General features: G+C 54.0%; 1 protein-coding gene and 1 pseudogene across 1 annotated transcript; both read right to left on the bottom strand.

Annotated features, from left to right (window-relative positions):
* Positions 1-2448: 2448 nt before the first annotated feature.
* FNDC10 (fibronectin type III domain containing 10) lies at positions 2449-4602 on the bottom strand. The gene is made up of 2 exons (XM_019976752.2): positions 3048-4602; positions 2449-2896 (listed from the first exon to the last, which is right to left on the bottom strand). Exon 1 carries the CDS (start codon positions 4460-4462, stop codon positions 3785-3787), a length of 678 nt encoding a protein of 225 aa, XP_019832311.2. The 5' UTR covers positions 4463-4602; the 3' UTR covers positions 2449-2896; positions 3048-3784.
* A 7919-nt stretch (positions 4603-12521) lies between these two features.
* LOC109570166 (large ribosomal subunit protein eL39-like) lies at positions 12522-14483 on the bottom strand (annotated as a pseudogene).
* Between the last annotated feature and the right edge of the window lie 5906 nt (positions 14484-20389).

Here is a 20389-nt window from a genome sequence, read left to right as displayed (position 1 = left end):
GTTGCCATTTACTTCTCCAGGGAATCTTCTCGACCCAGGGATTGAACCCAGGTCTCACATTATAGGCAGATGCTTTACCGTCTGAGGTGCATCTCTAAAGGAGAGGGAAATCTGGGGCCTTGAAAGAAGACTGCCCGTGGCCCCTGGGCTCGTGCCTTCAGGTCAGGTGCAGCCTGACGCCTCCCTGGAAGGGGGCTGCTACCTTCTCTCTCAGCTGGCTCAGTGAGGACACATTCCCAGTCCCCAAAAAGCTGCAGCGAGGCTGAAGGAGGCTCTAGCTGTCAGTGTCCAGGACTCTCTAAGCTGAAGTGGCCAAACTGCACATCCCCCCGGTCTCCAGTGGCTCCCTGGCTGTCCCTCTGGACCAAATCCAACAGCCCAGACCACTGATCCTGAGATCTTAGGGAAACGCTGGCCCCACACCCTGCCCCTGTGGAGGGATGTTTTGTCCACTGCACCCAATCCTGTCTGCACATTTTTGTGTCCCCTAGCTCATCAGCCCCCAGGTATATGAGGTCCTCACAGGCCAGCACAGATGAAACCAGTTTCTCCTAAGAGAGCAGAGGCCAGAATATCCAGTGGACCAACAGCGCAAGCAGCTGCCTGGGGGCCATGGGGAGGGGCCTGAGCAGGCAGGCAGGCAAGCAAGCAAGCATCTAGCCTACAGGTGTCATTGTCGGGGCCTCAGAGCCAGCCACACAGGGCATTGGCACGTGTTCACAAAACGACTGTTGATCCCTCCTGCTGGCTGAGTGTGGAACACAAGCTGTGGGGCAGGTCTGGGCACCAGAGGGCGTGCATTTGGTAGCGGAATCTCAAGGACCCCAGAATTCTGAGCAGAATCAGGCTACGCATGCAGCCCTGGGGATCTCGGCCCAGACGCATGTCCAGTCATGGCATGGACAGTAACAGCACAGACACTTAACTCTTCTCTGCGTGGCTGACCTCACGTAAGCCTCCAAACAGGCCTCTGAGACTGCTCCTATGACTGTTTCCACTTCACAGGTGAGACAGAGGCGCTGATGGCTGTGTGTGGCTCTTTAAAGGCCAGGCCAGGCCTACAGCCAGGCAACCCTTCAGTGTTTCAGAAGCAGAACAGTTCTTTCTGCCCCACAGCAGAAAAATCACAAGCTTAGGCAAATTGCCTTCAGGCACCAGTGAGGAGGGTGAAGTCCTGACCAAGGAACAGCCATCAGGACCCTACCTCCAGGGCACAGGGAAGACGCGTGTGCCCCCACCAGCCTTGCATGAGTCAGAGAGGGCAGGGGGAAAGGAGAGGGAGGCTCCTCCAGGACATGGTGGGGATGGAGGACTGGGGACTCAGTAGGGCAGAAGCCTGAGTGTCCCTTGCACCCCCTGGGGAGGACCGAGGGGCCACTGGGGAAAGGCGCAGCTTCGGAGATGGCAAGGCTTCAGAAGTGCTCTTCCTGAACACCAGCTCCAGGCTGTTTCCAGAGCCTGTGCTCCCCCACCACTGTGCTGGGCTGGGCACTGGGCCTCTAAGAAGCCCCTGAACAGAGCCCTGCAAAGTCATCTCTGAAGCAGAAGCCTGCAGGTCAGGGCTGACCAGTCTGAAGAATCAGCTGGGAGGACAGGCCTGAGGCTCTACCTGACATGAATTCAATCAGGGCCACAGACCAGATTGGGTGCAGGGCGAGGGAAGGGTCCAGGGCAGACCTCCCAACAACTTCATGGTGGCCCCAGCTCTGAAACCGGCTGCACACAGGAGCTGGAGGCTGGGCTGCCCGCCTGTGGAAGATAACTGAGCGCCCTCACAGGTGGCAGAGGGATGCAGAAGGCCCCTAGGAAGCCAGGATGAAGTAAAACCCCTCCTACTCCCAGGGCTGTCTAGACACTGCACTGCACCCCCACCCCCTGGTGGCAGGGATGAGTCACTCCTTAGAGCCTGGCCCGCCCACAGCTGTTTGCTCAGAAGGGTCACCGCCAGCTGCAGAATCTCAAGGACACCCTAGCCTAGGTGGGGGAGGCCCAGGGTGGGGTGGGGGAAGGGCCAGAGGAGCCCTGCTTGCGACCTGTGCCCCCTACCCCAGCTCCAGCACCACGTGGGGAGACCCAGGCCAGGGAGGGGGCTCTCCTGGAGGTGTCTAATTGCAGCTTGTCTTAGCTCGAGTAGATCATCCCTGAGACTGGGCTTTTTCTAACCACAGCAGTGCCGCCCTGCCCCCACCCAACAGAGCAGGCAGGGAGAAGACGCTTTCCCCAGCTCCCTGGCTGGAAAGGCCAGCCAGGGACATGCCGCCTGTTCCTCTGACACAAACTGCAAGGGCAGCATGCCTGTGTCCCTGGCCTGTGCTGACCCCAGGTGACCTGGCAAAGGGTTCAGGGCCAACCACTGGACTGACTGATGCCTGAGGAGCCAGGAAAAGGGGCTCAACTTTCACCCTACCCCTTCTCTCCCCTGTCACAAATAAGTACACAAAACAGTGGTTTTGGTCTAAGAATGATGGACATTTAGACACTGGTACCAGGCTCACACCTGGCCAGTGCCACACCAGGGGTGGGCAGAGCAAGGACAGAGAGGTAGGGAGTGGGCATTTCGGGGGCACCAGCCAGGCTGCTGGTGTGGGGGTCACTGGTGGCTGCTGGGGTGAGCGGGGAGGAGTTAGCCACAGTGACTCCAGAAGTGCCAGGTCCAGAACGGCCAGAGTCAGGGGCTCACTCAGAGCCCAGCGTTGTCATGTGGTTGGTGCCCACAGAGGGGCAAGGCCGGTCTTCAGTCCATGGTGAGAGGGTGGAGGGGCCCGGCAGGCAGCAGCATCTCCAGCAGCTCTAGGAGGGGGTGGACGGTACTGTCCGTCATGCTGTGGTTGAGGCTTGGGATCCAGACCACAGTGGCAGGTCCAGCCGGGCAAGGTTGGCATCTGTCCTGTGCCCTCTGCATACAACACTGTTCTTTCAGACCAGTCCCATCTTCCCAGCCACCTGCCCCGTCACCGAGGAAAGTCCTCTCCAGAAACGCAAAAGGAAAGGGAAGGAACCCAGCCCAGGCAAAGCACCAGCTTCCCCCCAAGGTCAGGGACACTCACCCTGGATACAACAGCTGAACGCTGGGCCGCCTGCTGAGCTAAGCCGTGGCTTCCAGCCTGTCAGATGCTCAAACGAGGAAATGCCGCGGGACCCTGCTTCCCCAGGCCAATCACTCCTGCAAAGCTTGAAGGGAGGGTCCCCAGGGGGCTTTAGCCAGAAGCACACACAAGCTGCCAGCATCGGGGCCACAGATCTTTTCCGACAGTACTGGACGGGTGGCTGGCTCCCGCAATGGGCCCGAGATACTAAGGCACGAAGCTACCTAAACCCACTGGGGCGGGGCGGGGAGGGGACAGGCTCGAGGGCCCTTGAGTTGGTCAAGTACACAGTGACCAAGCCATGACGATAGCCTGGCTTTTTTCCAACTCGGCACGGGCTGGAGGCGCAGGGTGACGGCCAGGGGCTGCCGATGGCTCTTCTGAAAAGGGGCTCTGTGGTCTCACGGCGCCGCCAAAGGCCTCTGGAGAGCGAGGAGAGCCCTGGACAGGGCTGGCACCTCTCCTCAGGCCCAAGGGCCAGTCCCGAACTGGAATCTGGGAGTCAGCTGCTCGGCTGGGAAGGTCGTCCGGTGACTCCAGGCCCTGGTAAGGGCCGGTGCCCCATCCATCTCCAGAAGGCCCTGTGTGGAGGTCCTAAAGAGGGAGCAGGAGCGACGAGGGGAGAGCGGGCCGAGGGCTCGGGGCCTCCTGCGCCCTAGTCGGGCAGGTAGAGCCCGGGCGGGCAGGTGCCTCGCGCTTCAGGGCTGCCTGCGTAGGCCCGGGCGCCCGAAGGCCGGGTGCATGAGGTTCTCGGTGATGTAGGCCACGAGCAGGCAGATGACCACGAGCATAACGCAGATGGAACCACCCACCGCCGTCATGGCCACCACGATCTCCCGCATGCCGGCAGGCTCGGCGGCGAACTCCACACACTCGGCGGGTGCGGCGGGTTCCGGGGCGCCTGCCGGCTCGGCTCGCAGCGGCAGTGGCTGCAGGCAAAGGCGATAGCGCACGCCGTCGTGCACATCGGGCAGCAGGTAGTCGCGGCAGGAGGCGCCGAGCAGCACGCGTTCGCATGGGAAGCGCGTGTAGGCGCCACGCCACGAGCAGTTAAGCGCGAAGGCGCGCACGCGGCGCGCCTCGGCTGGCCCCAGGCGCCACTGCAGCAACACGCTGCGGTTGCGCAGGACGCTGGCGCGCAGTGAGCGGCCGGCCGAGGCGTGCGCTGCGCAGCCGGGCGCCTGGCAGCGGAAGCCGCGCGCGGGGCTGCGAAAGCACAGGCGCCCGCCTCCCGCCTCGGGGCCCTCGGGCAGCACCTTGTAGGGACACCAGGGCGCGTCGGCCGCCGGCTCCCAGCCCGGCGGCGTCGGGGCGGCCGTGGCGCAGGGCGGCGGCGCGCAGGCGGCCAGCAGCAGCAACAGCGGCGGGGCGCGCATCCTGCGGCTGGGCCGGGCGGCGGCGGGGCGCGGGCTCGCGGGCGCACGGGCGCGGGCGGTGGGTCACGCGGGCCGCGCCACCGCTCCCCGCGCTCGCCCAGCGCGCCGCGCCCTCCGCCGCCGCCCGCTCCGACCCGCCCCCGCGCCCCGTGCGCGCTCGGACCGGCGCGGCGGCGGAGGCGGGGCCGCCCCACGTCCCGCCCCCCTTAACCCTCGCTGGGCCGCAGCCACCCGGAGATCGGATCTCGCAGGAGAGGGGGCGGCTGCGCGAGTGGGGCGGGGGCCGGCTGTGGCCAGCTGCGCCGAGGCCGCTGTGCCTGTTGGCCTCTCGCCGTATGAGCGCCCTTCGGAGCCCTGCCACTTCCCGCCCTGCCAGGCCTTTCTAGGGCTTTTCCGTGGCTTTGGCAGACTGGGGTCTCGAGTCGTGGCCCACGGGGGCAGCTCCGCGACTCTCCTTGGCCATGCCCGGCGAGAACGCGGTGTGACTCTGGGTAGGGAGAACCAGAGGTCTGGAGCGCGCGCGGCTTCACGCCGCCTCATCCCAGACCCACGGTGGTGACCGGCAAAGAAAGGGTCCCACATGCCCTAACTTGGAAGGGGTGAGGATGGAAACGCCCCCCCCCCATCCCCCGACCCCAGGCTTCTGCTCCTTGAGAGGTGGACTGCGCCGACCTGGGAGGGGCGCCAGCGAGAAGAGGCTTCCTCATCTGAAAACTATTCATTCTGCACCAAAGAGGCAGCTACAGGGTGGACCACTCTAATTTTTCCCTCGGCTTCTCGCAGATAGGGCCCTGGGGCAGCCCTCTGGATCTCCGAGAAGAGAGCAGGAATGCACAAAGGGAAGAACCCTCCACAAGCCCACCGGATGCAGCGGGCGGACCTTACTACCCTGGGAAGGAAGGGCACACACCTTCCCCCACTCCTGTCTTCAGCATGGGCCAGAGACCGGGAGCCGCCCCTGTCGGTCCGGATGCCTCTCAGGGCCAGGGGGCCCCTAGCCAAGCCTGCCTGACCTGACTGGATGTGAAGCAGGAGCGCCTCACGTGCAGGGAGCACAGCTCTGAGCAGCGAGAGGGAGGGGTCCTTGGCCACTGTCCTGTGGACCCTGGTCCCCTCGCAGCCCCTTCCAGGTGCTGCTCTCACCTGAGGACACAGGGGAGGGACGAGGTGGTCTCCAGCACTCACTGAGTCCTTGCTCTCCATGCACCCGCCCATGGAGCATCCTACTTCCACCCCCCTCACCACTTCCTGGTCATCCCGCAGAATTCTGTGTCAGCACTGGATAGCAAGACCTCAACCGGAGCCTGAAGCTAGGGGTTAGCGGCCCCCTACCCAGGCCCAACACTCCTGCCCCTCAACACCAGGCCTCTCTGGCTCCTTCAGATCCAGAGCAGGGTCTCCCCAGGTCTCTACACCTACTGGGGTAGGGTTGGGGTGAGGGTTTAGAAAGAGGCACCCTGGCCCTGCCTCTGGCTTCTCCCTCTGCAGGTGGGGATGGGGCTGGGTTCAGCCTCTTGCCTGGCATCATGGGGGACTCAGGAGCTCCCCCAGGAAGGCAGAAAGTTACAGTGACCCAGGGACCCCCACATCCTCACCCTCAGCTTCCTGGGGCCTGGACCAGCTTGCTTACACCGGGTTTCCAGTGGGAGCTAAGGCTGCTGCAACTGCTCTGCCCGAGGGGTTAGTTGTCAGAGGGGGCCATGGTCCTCTGGGCCAGAGAGCCGCCAGGTAACCACTTCACCTGCCCACACCTGAGACAGGTGGAAACAGGACTGTTCAGAGCTTTTCCAGCTGATCGGGGATGAGGGGAGAAGTCCAGTTAGATCCAACCTCAGATGTCCCTGGGGAGTCTGGTGCCCATGCCCTGAGCTTGTTCTGTGGTTGGGGGCTCACACACCAATGCTGAGCTTCCTGGTCAGGCAGCTCCTGGCTGGAGGGATGGGCCAGGCATGGGGTTGCGGGATCTGCTGTTTCCCGGTCTGGGCTTGACTCTGCAGAGCATGGTCTGGGCAAAGAGCAGGTGTTGGGGGAGGGGCATGTTCTGCTCCTATCCAGGGTATGAGGAGCTGCTGCAGGCTTGGGGTGGGGGCAAGTGTGACAAAGCCCTGCTTCCCAGCAGAGGGCTCTGGGCTGGTAAAGCAAACAAACTCCCCAGAAATCCACCCTTCACCTCACATCAGCCCCCACACCCACCTCTGCAGCTGTCCCTGCCAGTGGCCACCAGGGTTACCATCTCTAGTTCTGCAAAGACCCGGTCCTAGGGCTCAGCTCTGCAGAGGGGCTGGAACCCCGTCTGTCACCAGCCACAGCCTGTGAGGAATGTAGGTGAATTCTGGGTCCCTTCTCCTAGCCCCACAGAGATGGCCCCTCTCAGATCCTGGATCCACCAGCCCTGAGATCCCCTCGCCAGAGCCCCTACCTGACAGCCCCCAACCCAGAAGCAGGAGCTCATGGAGTCTGCAGGAGCAGCTGGAGCTTCTGTCATTCTTTCCCCACTAAGGGAAGGGGAGGAGAAGTCAAGGTCAGCACCCACAGCCCTCATGTAGCCAAGTGTGGCACCGGTGGCCTCTCTCCCACCAGAAAGGGCAAATGGGCAAGACTGCAAAGACCAGAGGGCCCGTCTTTAACCAACTGTCCACCCATCATGATTGCTCCCTCCCCACAAAGAGACCCTGCTTTGGCTGGAACCAGCTTCCTGAGCATTCCCACTGGAGACCAGAGGACAGGGCCTGGGCTATGCAGACATGGAGGCTGGCTGCTGGGCACAGGGAACAGGGGAGGGTCAGCAGACAGAGAGGAACCAGCATGTGAACTGAAACCAAACCCAACACCCCCACCCCCACCGTGTCTTAGGCGGGTAGCACCTGCCTGCCCCACGTTTGTTCTGCCTTCCAGTGCCAGTGCCTCCGTTTTCCTTTTGGGGGCCTCCATTCTCCACTCTCAGGCTGTGGGCCTTTAGGTGGGTTCACCCACCTTACCCAGGTGTTGGCAGAGCACCCAACCTGGCCAGTCAGACCATCCGCCTGGCCGGAAGGCCTTTGCTGAACCTCACAGAAAGTGTGGTTGCTCCCTTGGCAAGGGTAGACATCCAGCTGCTGACTGGAGGGTGTCTCGGGAAGAGCTGGTCTGTGGATGAAGCCACCCCCGGAGAGAGGCAAGAAACCTACCAGAGTATTTGCACCAGGTGTCTGGATCCAACTTGTCTGAAGCAAGCCCACCCTTGGACTTCACAGTCACAGAGGCCAGGAAAGCCCCTCTTGTGTAAATAGTAGAACACCAGTTTTCTGACCATTGCAACTGAGTTCCACAAATGCGTGGCCTGCGGGCCCCGCTGACCTCCCCAACTTGACCTTCCACCCTCCACCCTCACCCCTTCTCTTTCCAAGAACCCTAGGTCACTCCTTCTGCCTAACATCTCCTCCCTGAACATATGAGCATCTTCCCTCAGCCCTACTTGCCCCTACCCTGACTGGGGTCCGGGGGCCTCAGACAGCAGGGTGGGCAGCCTGGCCCGCTGTCCCTTGGCTCCAGCTGTGAGCTGTGGACACAGACTGAACAGGGGGCTGAGCTGCCTGCGAGGGGCCAGCAAGGCAAGGGGGAGGCTATGGCCCGTGACTGTGAGCGAGAGCACGGGAAACAGGAAGCCGTTTCTGGGCAAGGAAAACATGGCTTCTCAGGTCCCCTGTTGAGAGATCCAGCTGGGGCTGGCCCTAAGGACGTGGCAGGCAGGGAGGGAAGGCCTCCATCCAGCCCCCACAGGTCCAGCTCAGGCACACTTCCCTGTTTGAAGCTCCACTTTCTGGTAGTCAGTATATTTGGTGGCTCAGATGGTAAAGAATCTACTTGCAATACAGGAGACCCAGGTTCAATCTCTGTGTCAGGAAGATCCCTTCCAGAAGGGACTGTCAGCCCACTCCAGTATTCTTGTCTGAGGATCCCATGGACAGAGGAGCCTGGCGGGCTATAGTCCATGGGGTCATAAACAGTTGGACACGACTAAGCAACTAACACTTTCACTTTTACCAGCTGCGTGGTTATTTCCTGAAAGTTCTTTTTAAATCCGCTTAGAGGAGACTTCATATCACGACCACAAATAGAAGAAAAGTCAGTGTCGGATGGTCTTGGCTTCCTGCTTGGAGGCGTCAGACTGACCATCTAAGGGTGACCCCAGAAGCCTCCATGAGCTTCATTCTCTCCACATGCCACCTGCCCCCTCAGATCCCTGGAGGCTGCTGGTCACCCATGGTGTCCCTGTGGTCCCTGCCCCTGCTCGGGAAGGGGCATCCAGGGGAGCCCACCCAGCTCACACCTCATGTCGGGGCCGATCTCCAGGACCTGTGGGAAATGCTTCTACCCAGAGGTGGTGGTGGTGGGGTGGTTGACCAGCCTGGAGCAACCACAGGGGCTTCCAGGAAACCTCTTGGGGGGACTTCTAGACAGGGTGGCCCCCTGCACCCCATCAGCATCCTGAGAGAGCAGCTGGCGTGGGGCTCCTCAGACTCCGAGCACGGAGGGTCATGGGATGAGCAGGTGACCAAGCTGTTTGGGTTGTCTGAGCAAGAGAGGGTTGGGGCGGCAACTGCCCTCCTGGGCCTGTGTGTTCATGGGAACCACCCTCTCCACAGCCTTGGCATCCCTGGCTGGGTCCTCTCTTCCTGGGGCCAGCCTCTGTTCATGCCCCAAAGGACCACAGAATGACTGCTCCTGCGGGGTGGGGTGGGGACCTGACATCCAAGGAAGGGGGCCTTTTTTATGGGTGCAGCGCTCTCCTCTTGGCAGATATGGGCTCTGAGAAACAAGTTGTCAAGCCCAGGTTGGCCTCTGTGGGGCCATGTTTCTCATGATGCAGCTGGCCGCCCTCCTCCCCTGTAGGACCCAAAGGTGCCTCCGCCACTGGCCGGACAGCCCGGGCTTCTGGGCAGCCTTTGGGGCCCCCCAGCAGCTCATCCTCAGCCAGTGACCTGAGGGAGACCACCCGCACCTTGTGGGGAGGGAGAGTGCAGGGGACACTAGAGAGAGGACCCCCACACACCACCACTGGGGTGTGTCGAGAGCCTCTGCACAACTCACTGCCCAATTTGCCCTTGCAGCAAGGTGGCTGGGGCGGCCCCGGCACCCACCCACCCATCCAGCACCCAGCCCCAGCACCCACCCAGCCCCGGCACCCACTGAGCCTCTGCACCCAGCCCCAGATGTCTCCCTACCCAGAACCCCTGCTTCTCTGCTCCCTGAGGACAGAGATGAGCTGAGAGGCTGCAAAAATGTCCCCAGGGCGGCATAGCAGTGGACTGGTGCCTGTTTTCTCACCTGCAGAGGCGGGGGGTAAGTTCTGGCCTCCAGGAGCCCCTAGCAGGGAGCTGGCCCGCAAGACTTGGAGCTTGGAATGGCCGGCTTCTCTGGGCCTCCAAGGATTCTATAAGAGGACAGCACATCGTGGACTATTGGGGCAGACCCGGTTCCCGGGCTCCCAGGACATGCAGGACGGGACCTGGCCTGGGACCTGGCTCCCTTCCCTCCCTAGAGTAGACAAACGGAGAGCCGGCAGTATGCAGGGCAGCAGTTGGGCCTAAGCTTGCCTGATCACAAGCTTGGCAACTGTCAGAGGCAGAACTGAGGCTCGGGATTCCATGAGCCTGGGAAGTGGGGCAGGTCCCACCTGGGGGATCTTCCCTTTGGAGGGACCCACAGGGCTCCCAGTGGGTCCCTCCTCCCAGAACAGATCAGCACAGGCATCAGCAGTATGGCAGTTTTTGCTGGGAGCACACTGAATTGAGCAAAAAGAGGTGTTGAACAGAGTGGAGAGGGGCTCCAGTGAGGAGGCCCATGTGTGAAGTCACTCAGGTTCCCTTTGGCCTGTTTCTGCTTTTGAACAGAGACCCTCTTGGAGTCCATTATGGCCGGGAGCCCCAGGGAGGCTGACGAGGGCTGAGCCTCACTGGTCAGTCTGGGCTCAGGGCATCAGCAGATCTGCTGGCCCTGAAACTATTCAGATGTCCTAGGAAGTTGTCCATCTTGTTTATGTTTCCAGACTTATCGGCATGAAAATTCCTACAGTGCTCTTGCTCCCGCAAGAGATACAATTATATTCTTTTTCATTCCTAACATAAAAGAGAAAGGTACCGCTCACCATGTATGGCATGTGTTTAGAAAGGGTCTGCTCTGCGCTTCACTAATCTCAGCAAGTGTGAGCTCTGTAGGCCCCTATTTCTGGAATGTTAACCAGGGTGATCCAGCCTCTGACCAGCTTAGTTCCCAGCTGCTGGGGCAGGGGTGGGGGGAGAGAGGTTTAAAAGGGCAGTGGGAGGGAGGCTCAGCCACCCCTGACCTGCTGCGTCCTCAGAATGTCTGATTCTGAGGACATTCATGTCCCTCCTCTCCAGTCAGTGTGGTGAAAGGGGAGAAACTTCTGTTCTTCTGATGCTATAAAGCTGCCCCCACTCCCCGGCTGCCTGCAGGTGGCACAAAGGCACCTCTGCGACACCCGGACTTTCAAGAGTGGACCGATGTCCCCGCAGATTCAGCCTCCTGAATCAGGGCTTTGCCCTGATAACACTGAGCTGACATCCTTCAGTGTGATGAGTCGGCCTGGCTTCTGTGGGTGTCCACCTTGCTACTCCATGGCCAGGAACGAAAGGGTGACAGTGCAAGCCTCAACCTCATCTTTAAATTCTTGCAAACTAGATCTCGGCTTCAAGTGTGGCTTTAGCCACAGGTGAGTATGTGGCTATGGTTAGGGTTAGAGGGCGATCTCCTTGCTTTTGATGAGTATGTGTGTGTGTTAGTCACTCAGTCGTGTCCAACTCTTTGCGACCCGATGGACTGTAGCCTGTTGGCTCCTCTGTCCGTGAAATTCTCCAGGCAAGAATAACCCTTCTCCAGGGGATCTTCCTGACCCAGGGATCAGACTCAGGTCTCCTGCATTGCAGGCGGATCCTTTACGTCTGCCACCAGGGAAGCACTTTTGATGAGTATATGAATCTCATATTAGGAGATGCAGAAGAGATTCATTCAAAATTAAAGTCAAGGAAACAACGAGGTGAATCATGCTTGAAGAATATAACATTACTCTGCTCCAAAGTGTCTTCAACCAGAAATTATCAACGAAGTGAGAAATTCTTGGGAATGTGAAACAGTTTTTTTAGGCATCTGAAACATTTACTCATATTGTTTATTTTACTGCTGCATGGTTGATTTACGGTATTAGTTTCAGGTATACAACATAGTGATTCAACACTTTAATGGATTTACTCCATTTAAAGTGATTACAAAATAATGGCTATATTTTCCTGTGCTGTACAGTAAATCCCTGTTGCTTATCTATGTTTATACACAGTAGTTTGTATCTGTTAATCCTATACTCCTGTCTTGCCCCTCTCCCGCCCTTCTCCCCACTGGTAGCCATTAGTTTGTTCTCATATATGTGAGTCTGATTCTGTTTAAATGTATTCCCTAGTTTGTTTTATTTTGAAGTTTCCAAGTACAGGGAATTCCCTGGTGGTCCAGGGGTTAGGTAGGACTCAGTGCTTTCACTGCGGGGACCCAGGTTCAATTCCTGGTTGGAAAACTAAGATCCTGCAAACTTCATGGCCAAAAAAAGGCATCACATATAAGTAATAACATGTGGTATTTGTCTTTTCCTATCTGACTGATTTCACTAAGCATAGTAATCTCTATGTCCATCCACATTGTTGTAAGTTGCAGAATTTCAGTCTTTTTATGGCTGAGTAGTATTCCATTGAGTATATATACACCACATTTTCTTTTTAAAATATTTATTTATTTACTTGACTGTGCCAGATCTTGGTTGCAGCATGCAATCTCTTAGCTCTAGTATGTGGTATCTAGTTCCCTGAAAAGGGATCAAACCCAGACCCCCTGCACTGGGAACTCAGGGTCTTAATCACTGGACCACCAGGAAAGTCCTCCGTATACCACATCTTCTTTATTCTTTCATCTGTTGTTTTTTCCCAACAAAAGGTCTTACATATTTATCACTAAGCCAAAGCACTAGTGCAGAAACACTGACGCAAAGAGAAAAATCATTTCCCACTAAAACTCATCCAGCTTTTCAAACAGTAGTGATGTTCTCAGAGTGATACAGTAAGATGCAAGTGACCTTGACACAGCATAAATCTGTGCCACCTCCCATGGGGGCTCCTTATAGACCCAGCCTGGTTCTTCTCCAATGTCTTCTCTTGTAGTTGTACCTGATTTTATTACCAGTTTTCATTTAAATCCATTGAGGAATGGGACAATCCTGCTTTTGCTTCTTGTCCTGGAATTACTTGATCCTGAAAGTCTTGTGAGAAGACCTGCTGCTAAGTCACTTCAGTCGTGTCCGACTCTGTGCAACCCCAGAGATGGCAGCCCACCAGGCTCCCCCGTCCCTGGGATTCTCCAGGCAAGAACACTGGAGTGGGTTGCCATTTCCTTCTCCAATGCATGAAAGTGAAAAGTGAAAGTGAAGTCGCTCAGTCGTGTCCGAGTCTTAGTGATGCCATGGATTGCAGCCTACCAGGCTCCCCCATCCATGGGATTTTCCAGGCAAGAGTACTGGACTGGGGTGCCATTGCCTTCTCCGGTGAGAAGACCTGGCAGGGAGTAAATTCAACCCTGATAGGATATGGCAGAGAAGAGACGAGATCCATTTATCTGTTGATGGACACAGGTTCAAAACATTTATTCATGATTTTGATCATGCTTGTGTCAAATGAAAACAAAAGCTGTGGAATTGTTTTTATCTTTTTAAAAAGAAAAAGAGTAAGTCATTTATTATTTCTTATGGGCAACTGTGCGATTTCTTAGTGAAACCAGAAGAAAACTCTGGAATTCCTTCTTTTCTTTTTGTGCAAAAAATTATGCCAAATCTCACAGTTTCGTTGGTTTCCTTAGAGTCAAAAGTCTGTTTCCTTTCATACTAATATGCTCAGATGTTTTCTTGGAAGTGTCATGATTAAGATTAATCCTCCAGGACACATTTCTGGGTCAGCTAGCTGGGCTGTCCTGTTCCTTCTGTGTCCCCAGTTCCTTCCTCTGTAAACCTGCAGCCCGAGTAGCCAGCCGTCTTCACAGGAAGAATCTGCTCATTTGACATGCAGTTATTTTAAAGTGCTAGGCCCCCACCGGGCTGGGAGAAATGGGAATGAATACAGAATCCTGCCCTCTTGATAAGTGGTGTCCTCAGCCTCACCCCCTACACTGACCTCCAGCTGACCTCACATTCTGCTTGGGTCCACTCCTCCCTGCCTGTCCCCTTCTCTTGCCCCCTCCTCCAACGGCACATCCTGGGGCTCAGCCCCTCTTATGGTCCCCCTTTAAGAAAATTATTTGCTTATTATTTTTGGCTGCCCTGGGTTTTCGTTGCTGCCTGAGGGCTTCCTGTAGTTGCAGAGAGCTGGGGTTACTATTTCTTGGGGGCGCCGGCTTCAGTAGTTGTGTCTCGAAGGATTTGTTGCTCCACTGCATGTGGGATCTTCCAGGACCAGGGATTGACCCCGTGTCCCCTGCATTGGCAAGTGGATTCTTAACCACTGGACCACCAGCGAAGCCCTATGGTTTTGATTTCATTGCATTTGGGTTTGCTATTTCCCTCCTGTTCTTTCTCTCACTTTGGCCATGCATTTAAAAGGAAGCTTTCGTATTTCATACAGATTTTCCATCCTTTCAATGAGAAAGAAGGACTTTCCAGTGATTGAAAACATCTCGTTGCTGAAAATGGGGCTCCTCCTTACTAATCGTTGATTTATCTTTGGCTACAAACGCCCTAAAAAAAAGTGTATTGGATGAACCGGCTCCCTACTCCCCAGCCCTAGGCCCCTCCGTGGTCCAGGGCTCCAGTTTCCCGCACAGGCAGCTTCGAGGGCTGGAGAGGGGGTGTTACTCCCACCCCGTGCTCAGAGAGGCAGCCTAGTAACTGCTTCCCACTCTGGCCTGAGGGTACACGTGGAGGCTGTGAGGCAGCGCACATGGATGAAGGACCAGCCTTGCGTTCAGCTGCTGGGTCACCAGCTACTCGGGGCATCGCGGGGAGAGTTGCCTCCACGTGCACCTGCAGGAAGCCGCGCCTCCGGGAGTCGCCAGAAGGAGGAGCGCGGCTGCGGCCCGTCGGGGTCGGCAGCACCGCCACCTGCTGGCCGCGCGGTGAACCGAGGCTGCGCGGGCCCTGCGTTCCCAGCGTCCCGGGGGCGGCAGGGTTCTTCCTTAGGAAAGTACCTGGAATTGCCTCGGGAAGTCTGAGCCGCCCTGTGCCAGGAGTCCACAGGGTGTCCTCCTCTGTTCCGCCCTCTGCTGCTCCACCCTGTTCTAGTTCCGGGTCTGAAGACGCTCTACCCTCTGTAAGGCGAGGACCCCTTCAGGACTTTGATTTTCCAGAAGTATTCTGGGTGTTCTTGCTTTTTAACATTTATTTTATTCAAGTATAGTTGATTCACAATGTTGTAGTTGATTTACAGTGTTGTGTTAATTTATTTCTTTTTTTTGGCGGGGGGGGGGGGGGGGAGGCCTCTCAACGCAGCATTGTGGGATCTTAGTTCTGCAGCCAGGGATTGATCCTGTGCCCCCTGCATTGGAAGCATGGAGTCTTAACCACTAGACCATCGGGGAAGTCCCTGTTCTTGCTTTTTAATGTATTAATTTTATCTACGTTTTGAAAAGGTTATTGACATATGATTTTTAAAGTGAAATGCTTCCATTTCTAGAGTACAGTCGGATGAGTCAACAAACGTATAGCCGAAAAGTCCCAGCCGCCCCTCCCTGCCCGTCCACTCACTGGAGTCTTGCCTGTTTCTGGATTTTATGTAAATGAAATCCTGCTGTCCACCCCCTTGCATGTCAGGCTTGTTCTCTCAGCATAAGGAGGTCCAGATCCTTCCAGGGTGCTGCTCCTTTCAGCAGTTCACGGCCTTGTACCCCCAAACAGCACCCAACCCGCCACTCAGCTTGTGCTTCCTTCCCTGCTGGTGGACGCTGGGCGGGGTTTGCCCTGGTGGATGAGCTGCTACCAGCAAGCATGTTCAGGGCTGTGTGTTTCTGTGCTTCCAGTTTTCTTAACTGAAGACCTGGGTGCAGTGGAGTTTAGGGGACGTGGGGTATGGAATATGACTGACACTGTCAGATCTGCCAGATCATTTTCCTAAGTGGCTCTTGTATAGTTGACATATTTTATGTTTCTACCAGCAAGGTGTGAAACCTCCAGTTGCTCTACCTCCTGGTTAACACTAGGGATTTCTGGTCTTTTTAACGTGTGTTTATTTCTCTGGCTGTGCTGGGTCTTAGTTGTGGCGCACAAGATCTTTGTTGCATCACGTGGGATCCTTACTTGTGGCATTCGAACTCTTAGTTGGGGCACTCAAACTCTTAGTTGCTGCAGCATGTGGGATCTAGTTTCCTGCCCATGGATTGAACTAGGGGCCCATGCCCTGGGAGCACTGGACCACCAGGGAAGTCCCTATTTTGGTCTTTTTAAAGCTAGCAATTATACTCCAGTAAAAAGAATAAAAGAAAAAAAAATAAAGATAGTGAGTGGGTAGTGATGCCCCATTGTGTGTGTCCTGGTTTTTATTTGGAAAATAATTTAGGACCTCAGAAAAGTTGAGAAATTAGTATAGAGAGTTCCCATATACCTTCCACCCAGGTTCTCCTGGGCTTTACCTGCAATGCAAGAGACACAGGTTCAACCCTGGGTCAGGGAATTTCCCTGGAGAAGGAAATGGCAACCCACTCCAGTATTCTTGTCTGGAAACTCCATGGACAGAGGGGCCTGGCGGGCTGCAGTCCATAGGGTTGCAAAGAGTGGACAGTACTGCCAAGTCCTCCTGATGCTCACAACTAACACAGCCTTATGAGATTCTGAAGAGCAGGCAGCTGCTTGAGCACAGCACTGGCCACTACAAGACTTACTTAGGTGTGGTGGCTTTCCCACAATGCCCTTTGCCCTGGACCCACATGGCCTTTGGTCGTCATGGCTCCTGTGTCCATTCCAATCAGTCCTGGATATTCAGGGTTTGCCTGTTGCCCATAACCTTGACACTTCTAAAGTTTATTTTGTTGATTGCCCCTTAACTTGGACATGTCTAATGTTTTCTCCAGATTACAATGAGCTCATACATTTTGGCAAGAAGTGCTGTGTCCTTGGGCATCATAACGGGGATAACACAGCATCCATCTGTCTCTTGGCCAGCAACGTTCACCTTGATATCATGGTAAGGTGGATTTCTCTGTCGTAAAGTCACTATAACCAATAAATATCCAGTAGGAAGCTACTTAGAGACTCTGACAACATCCTCTTTCTCATCACACATCCTCATCACTAATTTCAGCATCTATCCATGGGCCTTGTCTACAGTTCTCACTGTTGTGGAGCCCCCTACCAAGGTCACAGGTGTGAGGCTTTGTACCAAGGTCACAAGTGTGGAGCTCTGCACTAAGGTCATCTCCGGAACTGACTGAACCCCAGAGCAACCGTTGCCATGAGCCCCCTGGATCTAAACCAGCCAGTTCTCAAGCCCCATGTTAGGTAAAAATACCCGCCCTAACTGTTAGGTAGTTAGAATAAAGGAGTCCAAAATGGCGGCGGCTAAAAGACAAAGAAGGGAAAAGCCCACGAAAATAGAGCAAAGGAATGTCCGAGGACAGGAGTGAGGACCTCAGATAAAACAAACAGCACTCCCGGCCAGCCCAATTTACACAGGGCAGACTCAGGGGAGGAGACAAATGTGTAAAAGGAAGAAGCCTAGAAGGATTGGGGGCTTCTCTTCTCTACACATCTTTCTAGTCAGCCCGCCCTCAGGCTTCAAGGACATATTTTCCTTTGCTTTCTAAATAAAACTGAGCTGTAACATGGAGCTGGTCTGTAACATGGAAAGGAAGAAATAAAACTGGCATAATTCACATATGATGGTTGTGTTTGTACATGAAACAATGTAATTCAGAAATACAATATTAGAGTCAGTAAGAGAGTTTAGCAAGGTAGCTCTACATAAAATCAGTATACATAAAAAAAAAAATCAGTATACAAACTCCAATTGTATTTCTGTAAAGCAGCAAATTCTTAAAATTATGATTTACAATAGCTTCAAACAAAGCCAATTATCCATGAATAAAGCAGACTAAGGATATACAAAACCTCTAGAGGAAGAGAAAATAGAAAATTTCAGAGACATTTATCAATTTAAATGGACTTAACACTGTTCTGTCTGAGGAAATTACATGGGGCTGTAACACAGGTCCATCCATCGCTTCAAATTTTTGCTGAGGTGAGACAGAACCGAGGAAATTACAATATTCCCCCAACACTAACCAATCACCTAATGCCAGCCTTGCTCCAGTATTCTTGCCTGGAGAATTCTAGGGTCAGGGGAGCCTGTGGGCTACAGTCCATGGGGTCACAAAGAGTCGGACATGACTGAGCGACTAACACTCACTGGGAAGATCCCAAATGCCACAGAGCAACCAAGCCTGTGTGCCACAACTACTGAGCCCACATGCCAAGGGCCCATGCTCCATAACAACAGAAACTACCACAATGAGAAGCAGAGTGGCCACAGCTTGCTGCAGCTAGAGAAAGTCTGAGAAGCAATGAAGACCCACTGCATCCAAAAGTATTAATAAATAAATAAAACTTTAAAAAGAATATTTACCAGAAATAGAGGTAAACACTATGTGAGAACAGAAGATTAAAATTAGAGGTCCAGTCAGAATGTAAAAGGAATTTCATCAAGACAGAACATAGACTATGGAGGAGGCTTGTTCTTCACAAAGTTCCAAAACTAAAGGACATGAATATGTAGAATGGAGAGAACCACTGTGTGCACAGTACCATGAGCAAAGCCCACATCAAGGTATATTGTTGTGTTATTTGAGAACACCAAGAATAAAGATGTGATGAGAGAGTTGGACTATAAAGAAAGCTGAGTACTGAAGAATTGATGCTTTTGAACTGTGGTGTTGGAGAGTCCCTTGGATTGCAAGGTGATCCAACCAGTCCCTCCTAAAGGAAATCAGTCCTGAATATTCACTGGAAGGATTGATGCTGAAGCTGAAACTCCAATACTTTGGCCACCTGATGCAAAAAACTGACTCGTTGGAAAAGACCCTGATGCTGGGAAAGATCGAAGGCAGGAGGAGAAGGGACAGATGACAGAGGACGACATGGTTGGATGCCATCACCGACTCGATGGACGTGAATTTGAGCAAGCTCTGGGAGTTGGTGATGGACAGGGAAGCCTGGCGTGCTGCAGCCCATGGGGTCACAAAGAGTTGGACACTACTGAGCTACTGAACTGAACTGAAGGATAATGAGAAAATCCTAAAATCTTTCAGAGAGAACAAATATCACACACAAATGGTGAAGAATCATAATGACTTTGACCTTTTACACAGCAGCCCTGGAAGCCAACAGTTAAAAACTATGACTTCAGAAAGTTTGAAGGAAAAGTATTTTGAATTTAGAATTCTATACCCTACCAAACTATCCACAGGTGATGAACAGAATAAACACATTTCAGACAAGCTCCCTTCTCAGGAAGCTACTGACTTCAGCAAAATAAGAGAGTAAACATCAAAGGGGTTCCAGGAAAAGGGAACCATACAGGAGAAAGGCCAAGAGTCAGAGGGATGACGGCAGAGGAAGGGTCAAGAGGGCAGGGCTGTGAGTGGGTTGAGAATGCCATCAGTCTGCAGTGAAAAGGGGGTTCCAGAAATTAAACAGTTCTGATGTGTTTGAGCCTTTGGAAAATGTTATTGATAAGCAGGTGACAAAGAAAACTAGCCACATAAAATTCCAGGCACAAGAGAAATACTAGGTCACTATGAAGAGAAAGAGGATTTCCCTGGTGGCTCAACGGTAAAGAATCTGCCTGCCAATGCAGGAGACACACGAATTCGAATCCTGGGTCAGGAAGATCCCCTGGAGGAGGAAATGGCAATGCACTCCAATATTCTTGCCTGAAAATACCATGGACAGAGGAGCTGGGTAGGCTACAGTCCATGGGGTCCCAAAGAGTCCGAGACAGCTTAGCGACCAAAACAAATGAAGATAAAGTAGAGAAGGAGATATAATTTTTAAGCCCTCATTGTGAACAGTTGTGAAAATGTAGGGGTGGGGTGAGGTGGGCAGAGAGTTGTTTGGAGAGCATGCTTCTCCTTGACCTTAATGGGAAGTCCATAGAAATGTCTAAATGTATTTTATGTTTTTTACTTTTTTTAAAGTAGTCACAAATATATTCATTATTTATTTGGCTGCACTGGGTCTTATATTGGCAAGGGGGATCCATTTTCCTGAGCAGGTATCAAACCCAGGCCTCTGTACCGGGGTCCATCCCTGGTTGGATCCAGGGATTCCTTCAGGATGACGGCGTTGGCGAAAAGGGATAGCGTCAGTGGAGAGAATCAGAGGCCTAATTACAATTGATTTATGTGGGAAATTAATATACCTCCACGCTCCAATTACTTTGGCCTGAAGAAAGAGTAGAGACAAAAGGAAAGAAAAGGAGACGAGAAAGAATGACATGGGGAGACCGAGCTTAGTGAGCAGGGTCCGTAGCTTTATTTCCAGCAGGGGCTTTTATACCCAAAGTTGTACATAGAAGATAATAGGGGATGTAAAGTCATGCAAGGTCAGCAGACCTTGAAACCAGGCTTTTCTTCAGATACAAAGGCTTTATGATTTACATCATGTTCTGGTCAGGAGACCTGCTAACATTTTTCTTCTGATAAGAGTTAGTCAACCAGAAAAACTTATTTTCTCCAAAGGTGACTTTAGAGTTTAGTACCACTCCCCAAAAGCACTAGGCAAAGTTGCATTCCTATAGGGCAAGGGTGCAGCGGGGGTAATTAAAGGAAGAATTTATTAGCTCAGGAGTCTAAGGTTATTATTAACATTAAAGTTTATACTTATATAAACTATATTAATCAATACACTCTCAGGGA

This window comes from Bos indicus, chromosome 16 (genome assembly GCF_029378745.1).
Source record: "Bos indicus isolate NIAB-ARS_2022 breed Sahiwal x Tharparkar chromosome 16, NIAB-ARS_B.indTharparkar_mat_pri_1.0, whole genome shotgun sequence".
NCBI classification, from domain to species: Eukaryota; Metazoa; Chordata; class Mammalia; order Artiodactyla; family Bovidae; genus Bos; species Bos indicus.
The sequence above is the reverse complement of the archived record's forward strand: the minus strand, read 5'-3'. Positions and strand labels throughout refer to the sequence as shown.

Coding starts and splice junctions, on each gene's coding strand:
- FNDC10 (XM_019976752.2), bottom strand. CDS start 4,462: ATGCGCGCCCCGCCGCTGTTGCTGCTGCTGGCCGCCTGCGCGCCGCCG.